This window comes from Acartia tonsa, chromosome 4, assembly GCF_053477335.1.
Source record: "Acartia tonsa isolate MP-2025a chromosome 4, ASM5347733v1, whole genome shotgun sequence".
Classification (NCBI taxonomy): Eukaryota; Metazoa; Arthropoda; class Copepoda; order Calanoida; family Acartiidae; genus Acartia; species Acartia tonsa.
Window position 1 is genome coordinate 43672998 of NC_137263.1, and position 10901 is coordinate 43683898.

At 33.4% G+C, this 10901-nt stretch overlaps 2 protein-coding genes across 2 annotated transcripts in view; both read right to left on the reverse strand.

Annotated features, from left to right (window-relative positions):
* LOC145317348 (uncharacterized) overlaps positions 1-5346 on the reverse strand; it is a 75698-nt gene extending 70352 nt beyond the window's left edge. Inside the window, exons 1-4 of the mRNA XM_080158391.1 lie at positions 5231-5346; positions 4760-4813; positions 3676-3725; positions 2818-2915 (exon numbers count right to left, since the gene is read on the reverse strand). Of these exons, the coding sequence (XP_080014517.1) occupies positions 2818-2915; positions 3676-3725; positions 4760-4813; positions 5231-5322 (294 nt within the window). The 5' untranslated portion in view covers positions 5323-5346. The remainder of the gene's footprint in view (positions 1-2817; positions 2916-3675; positions 3726-4759; positions 4814-5230) is intronic.
* Positions 5347-5926: 580 nt separating this feature from the next.
* Positions 5927-10678, reverse strand: LOC145315481 (uncharacterized). Its single transcript, XM_080155463.1, has 6 exons — positions 10515-10678; positions 9144-9260; positions 8323-8451; positions 7847-7957; positions 6987-7110; positions 5927-6112 (listed from the first exon to the last, which is right to left on the reverse strand). Exons 1-6 carry the CDS (start codon positions 10649-10651, stop codon positions 5927-5929), a joined length of 804 nt encoding a protein of 267 aa, XP_080011589.1. The 5' UTR covers positions 10652-10678.
* Between the last annotated feature and the right edge of the window lie 223 nt (positions 10679-10901).

Consider the following 10901-nt stretch of genomic DNA (forward strand, 5'->3'; position numbering starts at 1 on the left):
AGAACCGGTTCTCATCAATATGAAAAATTATGTCTAGAATCGTATCATATCCAGTTTACTATAACTGTAAAAATGTACAATTAATAGATTAAAACCGTTTGGCATCTCGGGGCTAAAACTGGTTTAATCTTATATTTGTACATTTTATATCCGCGGAAAGCTGTTTATAATACTATGCGAGATATATTTTTACTAAAATAAAGTTTACAATATCCATAAAAGCGAGGCTCAACATATCAGACAGTCATACAAACGAACATTTACCAATGTTGAGTTAAAATGCATTTAATATTCAACATTGTTTCAAAGATTCAGTGAAAATCTTAACCTAACATAATTTAAATTAAGAATTAGAATTATTATGTAGCATACGGACACTGTAGTAATAATAATTGAGTTGCTACGCTTTTAAAATGTACCTAACTGTTTAAAGAATCATCCTTTAAAGTAAAGTTTGACATCTACAGGGTGCGCCACATAAATCCGGACTTTTTCTTATTTTTTAAAAAAATGAACATAAAATCGTCAATTTCAAAGATTTTATTGAATTTTAAAAACTGGGAAGCAAACTAGCTATATGACTATTAGATTATTCAATAAAATCGCCGCCAGCCTCAATCACCGCCTCTACCCGCCCCCTGAACCGCCCCCAGACCCTGGTCACCATGTCCCTGTCCAAGCTGGCGAAGTTCTCCTTTATAGTGGCAATGAGGGAGGTCTTTGTGGTATGGGCGCGTCTATTGGTTCATGCTTTAATGGCGCTCCAGGCCCAAAAGTCAATTGGATGAAGATCGGGGCTGCTGGGAGGCCATATCTCCTTAGGGACGTGAGTAACTGCAGGATCCAAATTCACCCATCTTTCAAGCTACCCTTCGACACGGCGGCTCTCATTTGGGCAACAATTAAGCTAGAACAACGTGCAATACCTTTTTGGAAATGGCATGAAGATTAAGCTAGGGTTATCATCGCAACACATAGTCTAAAACGAGTTTTAAGGTTACAAATGGGCCCATGTAGTCGAGAACCGAGATATTTTCACGAATTTTCACGATTTTTGACGTTTTTGACCTCTCAAAATCTGCCACGTTTCACTTTGATGGAGTACTACGGCCAAGCCATTTCAGATAGAGAGCTCTAGTCTTTTTTAGTGTCTTACTTATGTATCTAACAGTATCCCCAGCAAGTTGTATAACTCTACCTCACCTACAGATGGGCTGAGGTCAGATTTAGTGGGCCCTAGTAAAGAATCCAGGGTAAACTATCAGCGCGTTTCGATTCTGCCATGTTGAACATAAGCGCTGCCAGCTTGGAGAATACGTCCTCCATCATCTAAAAATTTTTATGGGCAAAAAGATAACTACCCAAGCTTTTTATAGTGTGGTCAAACGTCATGATTGGTTAAGTAGTTTTGGTGCTATGGCCGTTTGAAAAAAGTCCGGATTTATGTGGCGCACCCTGTATAGGGCAATTCTAACGTGCCCTAACGAAAAGATATATCAATCACGGACGGACCTAACCTAAATGTAGAAATACTTCGCCTTTAAAATGAAAGATTAATGTTAAGTTGTCAAAATTCTTTTTTCTTCTAATTTTTTTTATTTTGTTTTGTTGAGATCTCGCCCTATTGTAATAAATTATGCATTTCTCAAAAAAATAATATCTTATTTTTGTTTCAGAAAGCAAAGGTTTTCAATATTTCAGGTTATTCGTCCGTTTATTAAGCATGACGTATAGCTACTGGTTTTTGTAACATGTTAAATGTTAACCGATTAACCCATATGGTTCTCCTTTACAGGGTTGCTTCTCATATAGGTCTTAGAAAAGTTTACAACTATTTTGGGGCAGGGCACCACCACCCTCCCAGTCAATTTTTATTCGACATTGACAAAATACTTTTAATTTGAAACTAAAGTAAATTCTTAGCTTTTTGGTACGGAGAACATAATGCTTTGATATCAAAGCGTGGATACTCTATAGATGTTGCCATATTGGTTTGAAAGTCAGTTTCTGTAAATCCATTGTGCATATAATAGCCTCTTTGTTTCATATTTTATTTTTGCTAAGCTCCGCTTTTATGGACAAAAGAAGTTTTGTTTTTGGTGGAAAGTAGAGACTTATAGAAACTTGATATGAAAACATCCTCTTCTATTTTATATACAAGATCTCTTGACAATTTTTTATAATTTAATATTATTTTTATTTTTAATGTAATGAAATTAATATTTTTTATTAACAAGGACAATTATTTCATATACATAAGTAGCGCAGCCCTTAGAAACTAGTAAATTACTAGAGATATATAAACCCAGGGATTTGGATAGTCAAGAAAAAAATTATGTTATGAATACCTACTTTCAGTCCAAAAAATTGAAATCAAATGAAAAATGGACAAAATTCGCATCAACAATCAACATACATCTTAATAGTTTAGCAAATATAACTTGAAAGAACCAAAAAATAATAAAAAATCCGATATAAATGAACAATATATGTAAAAACTTACAAGAACATACACACATACATATCATTACTGCATAATAGACTGACTGGAAACTACTCAGATGCTGTTTAGCCTGTTAAAACCAAAAATCCGATACGACAAAAATCTCTGACATTTTGTTGGGATATTTGTCAGCAGATGTATGTCGTATTTTGTTGTACGGGCTAACAAAACTGGTTTTAATATTACGATTGTACATTTTCATATTCATAGAAAACTGGATATAAAACGATACTATACATGATTTTTCAGTATGGCTTAGAACCGTTTCCAATCCAGTGGATATTAATCGGGTTCGACTGGAAAAAAAACCTTACCCACATTTGATTAGCCAAGCTGTAATATTTCATGAAATTTGAATGCCTAGCAATACTGTGCAGTAGTAGAATCAACTCTCCGACTTTCAAATCAGAATCTAGACAAGGACAATTATGTTACAATGCGAACGGAATTAATAGGTATGTAATGTGTGTAATTATCTTGAATAACGCATTTATCGTATCGTAATATTGATAGTTTTCCGCTGACAGTAATATGAAAAGTTGGCTCCAATTGTCCATCCAAAGGCTTGGGCAAATAAACAGGAATTAATTTATTTTTTATTTTTTTTATGTTAAAAATTCTCTATAATACGATATGATAAGTGATTAATCATTATTGCCGAGAACTGACTCTAATTCAGCGGATAATACTAATAGGATTCAGAGCCATGCTGAAAAATTTATTTAAAGCCCGCAATTAATGCGTTACCGCACCGAAGGGTTAAAGAAAGTTAAATTAGTTTGTATATACAATCTGGGAGGGAGGAGACATTGGACTATAAAGTAAAATGGTACCCAAAGTTGTGCAAACATGTTCTCTCATTCCAATTTCAAACTACATAAATGGTTACTTTATTTTTCTTATCAAAAATATACATAAATTTATCATCCAATGTCTTGTCCCTTAAGATCCCTGAAAAACGCCAATATACGGTAATCCAAATGTTCTCTAAAAATTTACTTTTACAGACTAACGGATGTATGAACAATGGCATTTTTTTTTATTAAAAATGATCCCAATAAAACTACAATTGGAAAGTTTATAAAACATATTTCAAGTAAGAAAAGTGATACACTTGAAATATAAAATTTCAACAAAATTTATAAAATAAAATATTTGAAGATTGATTTTACCCGAAACTTTATTTTCTTTGATTTGACTTTCCATATTTACAAGTAATGGCCTAAAAAAATAAATGTAGGTTAATTTATGTAAGTTGGACCTCAACAAAGCAGTTGACAATCCATAATAATATACGTATATATTTTTACAGGGAAAATATTTTTGTCAACTTTGCTTGCTATTTCCCCTGTCATTTATTGGTCGGGCCATTTATCCTGTAGGAGGGAAGGGGATGGGGGAGATTGTTATTTTAGCCAGCTACACGGTACAATTTATTAGTAAACGTGAAAATCTGGTATCAGATCCTGTAATAATAAATCCATTAATACAATTTTGTTTTTCTTTTCTTTAGGTTATGCCTTGCCTATGTCTTTAGAGGAGAGGAAATTAAATCTGTCCTTGAAAAAAAGGGAAAAAAGGTTTTCAGTTGTTTTTTTTAAGGACTTTTTCTCTCTTGTGGGGTATGGGAGGTGTTAAGCTTCTCTTTAAAATTGTCCTAAAATCTAAAATTTGCTAAATAACGTTTTTTATACCCACATAAAAATAAAACCATTTTTATTCATTCACTATCATCAAAAGACACAGTACATATTGGAAACCGGAAAATATAAAAATATTTTTGTAAAATGTTCTATCATGAGAGAAAACACAGAGCACATTCCCGTATAACCACAAATTAACCTCTCAAAACCAAGTCATCTATTAATTACATGCTTATTTAGGACTCCCAGTCAAAGTTCTTACAATTAAAGGTATGGTTGTCTGTTGAGTTACCCAATACCCATTGAGTGCATTAGCGCGTTTCATCGCAATCCAAGGACTCGTAGTATGTTCAAGGTGGCGTGGAGTGGATTATCCCCCGAAGTGTTAGCTCGCCCCCCCCCCATAGGTATTTGTAGGTAAATGTGTTTGTACACTACGTAGTGACTAGTGTCTGTTTGCACAAAGTACACTAACCGAAGTTAATGATAGACGTACGGACAAGACATACCCTAATCATAGAGTGGCAAGAATTAAGCCCCACATTAATGTGGGATAAGGGCAGGGGGGTAACTGGTGTTAAATTGATTGTACCACAAATAGATTGTTTGAAACCTGATTGTATGTGCCAGGATGTTCAATACTGTTGATGTTTCTGACAACCTCAATCTAAACACAAATATCTGGTTAAGGCTGTAAAATCTCGGGGCAGGGGACAATGGGCTGTTTGTTACACAAGTCCCCAAAGTTTTATAATAATGTACCTTATTCGTTGGCTTAACTATATTGGTGACTTTAGGTAATAAATTTTGATTGGTTGATTCATTAAGTTGAGTATTTTAACGTTTCAACTTTACTTAAGGGGTCACTTTGTATATCATTATTGGGGATGTACATCAATTTATCGGCCATTTTCTTATCCCTTAGATTCCTGATTTAACATCTTATATGAATGTTCATAAGTAGCGCAACAACATTCATACAAAATTTTCTTGTCTAGTGTTCTTCTTTTACAGGCTTAAAAACACAAAATAAAATCCAAAAAAATGAGAGATCTAATAATAATTTAATGATTTAAATACTTACTTTTTAACATCATCAATCTTGGTCAAGTTTTCGGCATAGCTTTTGAAGCACTGAAAAGTTGTTTTAGGATCACTTATTTTGTATTCCCTCATTAGTATGATTAGTTCAGCCTGAAGTTTTCATGAATCATTAAATATTAGCTTTTATGTTGTAGGTACTATATGTTTTAATTTATTTTTAGTTGGCATGCAATGTTTTGAACTTTTATCAGAAAGGGGGGAGGGCATTGTGCTATAAATTACAATGTTGTTCCAGTTTTAAAACCACTTTATCTATTCGTTGTTTCAACATTAATCTAAAGAGGGGATAATTTTGTTTATATTAGGTATATTACATTAATTTATCAACCATTGGCTTATCCATTAAGATCCATGTCTATTATATAGAAAACGACCCTCCCTTAACTTAAATCCTACTTCCTTTAATATCTAAATCATTTTCATGAAAAATCATGACCTTGTGGCTTTCTAGAATACCGGAAGCTCTTTATGGTGCCTTTAAAAAAAGAACGTCATACAATATAAATTACCAATGACAGGCCAATACACAGACTAAATCTAAATTTCAAATGGCAATCCAGTAAACATTTTAATTTACCAATGGTAGGTCAATATGACGTCATTTTTATAGGCACTTTAAAAAGCTTCAGAATACTAACCGAACCGCGGAAATTTACAAAACAACAAAGCTTAATATCTAAAGTTCCTGCAATTGTACAAATCCATATTGGTCAACATCTACAAAAATATCAGCTGACATTTTGTCCACAAGTTGATTTAATAGGTTAGTCTTAGTTTCTAAATCTGGGTGATCCAGAATGGTTTGAACCGTTGTTTTCCACTGTTTCTTTGTCAGAGGTCTTTCTAGCAGGCTTATCATAATCTAGAAAAAAAATTCTGAAAATTCCCTAAGTGGACCATTGCATTGTAGCACAAAGTAGGTACAATCCGAATGCATTATTGTTTGCATCAGAATATTTCATAGTTAAGTTAACCAAATATAACCAAAAATCTTCGTCTGTCCGGTAAATTTAGGAATCAAAAGGGATAAGACAATGCTCTAAAAATTTATTTACATCCCCAATGATAATAAACAATTTTACCCCTTCTGTAGGTTACAATTATCGGTTGGACTCTCAACATATTGAACCGTCAAATCAAAATTAAATAAAATCCCCAAAAGTTTTTAGCCAATAAGAAAACGTCATTATAAAACTTTGTGGACTAGTGTAATTATCAGCTCAATGTCCTCTCCCTCCCTGGGTAAATTTCTTTTTAAATTTGGCAGATTATTTAGTCTGATCGACTGTCTAGAGAATTTAATATATCATCTAGAAACTAATTGCCTTGCTGATTTCACTTATTTCTTTTATGGAGTTGACAAGATAATAGTTATTTCTTGCATCGTATTATAAACAGCTTTTCGCGGATATAAAATGTACAATTATAAGATTAAAGATTTTTTTAGCCCCGAGATGCCGAAGGCTAGACATATTTTTTTCGTATGGATGAGAACCGGTTCTAATCCACTGAATATTAATCGGTTTCGAATGAATACTAGAAAAATACTTCTTTTTGAATGTAACACTGAGAAAAGAATAACAGCGGCAGTTTTTAGTTTGCGTCTGACGGACTTTAATACGCAAATGCCTATTAAACTGGTTTGAAAATCGTTCGGTCATTACTAGATAAAATCTAAACTATATTTCCTTTATTGATAACTATAAATAGTAGCTTTATTGTGCAACAATTCCTACCTTTTCAGAGTCAATACTATTGTTGGCCAATTTGGAGCTGATAGATAAACATAAAATATCTTTGGAAATAGATGATTTCATATGCTTTATGAACATATTTGCTGTCTCGTAATTTTCTTCTTTCCTTAAAACATTAATAAAATTGGAATATGGATACCATCTAACAACCAACCCTGGATGTTACTTAACCTAATATCTCTAGATGATCACTTAAAAATCAAAGAATATTAATGCCCTTACTAAATACGAGGTAAGTTAAGGTAAGATAAGGTAACAATCGACCCTTAAATTGCTCATCTTTTGTCGACACAATTAAGTAGGTACCATTTTTAACATCTCTATAATAGTGTTACGCAGGGATCTAGAGGGATAAGACAATGGCCCATAAATTGATGTACGTCCCTAATGATGACACACAAAATTTTCCCCTCTGCAGATTAAAATTAGTGGTTGAAACGTTTGAACGCTTAACTTAATAAACCAACCAATAAAAATTCAGTTTTCCCCAAAGTCGTTAACCCAACGAATAAGAAAACGTAATTGTAAAACTTTGGCTACTAGTGTAATAAACAGCCCATTGTCTGCTCTCTATCTCTCTGAGTGTTACGCTTTGTAGACCAGACACGAACCCGACAACTTCTTGGCGACAAGCAGGCACGACACCATTTGGTTAAACGTCATGGGTTAACTATGTATGGTTGGTGATATTTTAATATTATTGAGAAAAGCAAAAAAAAATAAGACAGAAGAAAAAAGAATCTACAATCAAAGTAAATAGGGATCAAACTATCCTCTAGACCAAATGCCTCTAGAGGCAGCTAGGGGCGTAACCACTAGTCTTAAATAAAATTATTACTCACATATAGATCCTGCAAAGGGAGAAGGCGACGTCATTCATAGTTTGTAATTCTGAGTCAGCCGATTTTTTTGCGGCTTCGAATGCAAGTTTCAGCCAGCATAAAGATTCTTCCCTTCAAAGTAATTTAAAATAGATTAGTTGCGGAGTTGAAAGTGTGTTTTTTATATTTATTTATTATATTATCATCAATTTTCAAGAAAGTATTCATTTGATTTTGTACAAAATGAATGAGGAGTCCCCTTATATTTAATGTGGACAAAATAACAATTCATGTCAGTAATGAATTGAACAAGTTTATATTATAGACAGAAATTTGTTATGTCTATCCCTATTCATTTTAACATTAATAACAGTTATTGGGAACCCTGCGAAGCTACAAAGTACCCAATATAACCCAACCAAAAGTAAGAGGGGAGGTGTTTAGAGCTCGACAATATTATTTGAGTAAAATTGCCTAAAATGATTATATTGCTATACCTGGAGCAGAAAGAACTATTTCCAAATCTCAAACAAATATTAGAATACTGTTGACAGTCTTCCTTAGAGTCAAAATCATCCACACTGAGTGACGATGTCAGCTCTTTACCACCTAACATATCCTCGCTTCTAATTAAGAAAAAAGTCGTTAAGAGAGCACTGTTTAAGAGGTCACTAGGGCCATACAAATGATTATGAATCGTTAAAATAAATACTCGATGAAACAAGGAAAATCTATAGGCCTTTCTTTCAAAAAAAGGCTACTAAAATCACAAGAACTTATTCAAGGAAAACACCTAACAACTCGTTTTAATGTAATTTGAATGCAGATAGTCCTGATTAGAATCCAATTCAGCGTGAAACAGTCGGACGGACTTTGTGAAATATAAAGTATATGCTCCTCCGTAATTAAAATCTTTATATTTTTATCTCTAATAGCAGTCGAGAAGTTCATATTTTCTCTTCCATTTTACAGACATGTGGTCTGACAATATTTTGACTCATTTAAAATTTTTTTGTTTAGCGACATGTCACCTCAAGTATTCGCCTGTCTTTCTAATATTTAGCTACCTTCTAGCCAATGCAATACTTGTTATTTATCGTATCGTATTATAGTCAGCTTTCCGCATATTAATTAAAATGAAAAATTTTCCCCTGTCATTTATTGGTCAGCTCCCTTTTCCAGTAGGATGGTTATTGGGTAAAGGGGGGTTGGAGGAAATCGTTATTTTAGCCCACTACGTGTTTCACTTCATTAGAAAACATAAAAATGTGGTGTTAGAAGAAGTTAATGCTAAATGCTCCTTGGTGTTTTGTATTACCTGAGAGCTATCTCCAATTCCATGAGGGTTAGTTGCTTTTCATCCATCTTAATCTCAAGTTTCCAGTTGGTGGTTGTATACAGATCCAACATCAACAGATTCTGTACAAGATTCGAACTAGACAAGATAAAATTTCCTTTGGTGGCGCAGCTAAAAGGATAAAAATATGTATATTGGTGCTTTCCCTCAAAGTGCCTATCGATCACTAAAACCCACCCCTTCTTATTTCTAAAATTATATGAATTTATTGGCAATTTGTTCTTTTATTTCCAACCCTATTGGTGATACCAAATATGACATAACCATACGTTACAAACATAAGATATACTGACTAGGGATGGCAATCCGTCAAACTTTTTGACCGGATTCGGATTCTTACAAGAATCCGTCCAAAAAATGGCGGAATCCGGATTCACACATTTTGCGGATTCCGGATTCTAGCAATATTTTAAAAGGCTTTTTTTAAAAATTAAAAAATTAAGTGCTACATATGTCATAAAAATTAATTTTTTTGATGTTCTCTGTAATTCACTTCCGAGAATCGAACCAGATTTTATGTATAATGATGATAATCTTTGCCTTCAAAAAGGGGGAGTTGAAAGAAAAAACTCAAGACGCTAGTTTTAGCCTACCAATTAAAAATCCGAATCCGCTATTAAAAAACGGATTCCAAAATTGACCAAAACTTCGGATTCCGGATTGTCAACCCTAATACTAACCCCCTTATTTTAAAAAAAGGGGAGGGGGTTCGTGCTTAAAAAGGCAAATTTTCGTTACATAACCTCAGCCTTCATTGTAAACCATGTAGTACTACTACACAAGTTCCCATTTATTACAAACTTAGTTTCAACTACTATCATACAATTCTCAATACGTAGCGCCTATTTGATAGCCTCTGCATATCCCATACTCGTACTTTAAGAGTCAAACTTTAAATAGGCAATTATTTGATGTACATCCTATTTACGATAAACCAAATGATAACTGTAGATAATTTGGACATTACTTGTTTGTACAACCCAATCAACATTTAATAAAAGCTCTAATTAAGAAGTAGAGGTTGAAAAATCAATAGAAAAGAGAGGACAAAGGATAGAATTGAACTTTTAATAACAAGTTTCTGTGGATTTAAGTATTTTAGGAAAAAGGTCTTGTATAGAGACCAATGGATAACGGTTTTCCCAAAACTATTATATTCAAGAAGGAATTTTAATTTATCACGGATAAATTCAAAAAAATCAAAATCATTTTATTCACCAAAATATCGCTACAAACCCCCCAATCTTGGACAATAAAAATAAGTTATCGATCATTGTTCTATCCCCGATACCAACCAAAACAAAGGTGCATAATAGTTTGTTGATTTTATACCGTAGTTTCAGCAGAGACTTGCATTTCTGAACACTTTGTCTGGCCAGTCTCAAGATGACAGGATCCTTGGACAGCTCGGCTTTCAATCCTGCCAACTCAACCAGAAATAGGTTGCGACATTTGGACAGCTCATCCATTTTAGTCTAGTTTAAGAATAAACTTACGAAATGAACAAATTATCAATTGAAATTCTAGGTGTATCTACCGTGCAGTGTGTTCATTATGTTTACAGATCCACATTTAATATTTTGCTAATATCTAGTCTGAATTCTTTAATACCATAAAGCCAGCGTTGCGGAGCCGTTTGATTTTGGTGCGGCTTCGACCCAAAATCAAGAAAAACTTAACATATTTTTTTAGCCAAGTCTATTTTTGACTTTTAAAGGT

Bases quoted from the DNA above. Each gene is read 5' to 3' on its own strand.
- LOC145315481 (XM_080155463.1), bottom strand. From the start codon at position 10,651: ATGGATGAGCTGTCCAAATGTCGCAACCTATTTCTGGTTGAGTTGGCA. The intron at 8,452-9,143 runs GTAATACAAAAC...TTTCTTAATTAG, and splicing joins GAATTGGAGATAGCTCTCAG to AAGCGAGGATATGTTAGGTG. The intron at 7,958-8,322 runs GTATAGCAATAT...ATTACTTTGAAG, and splicing joins AATAGTTCTTTCTGCTCCAG to GGAAGAATCTTTATGCTGGC.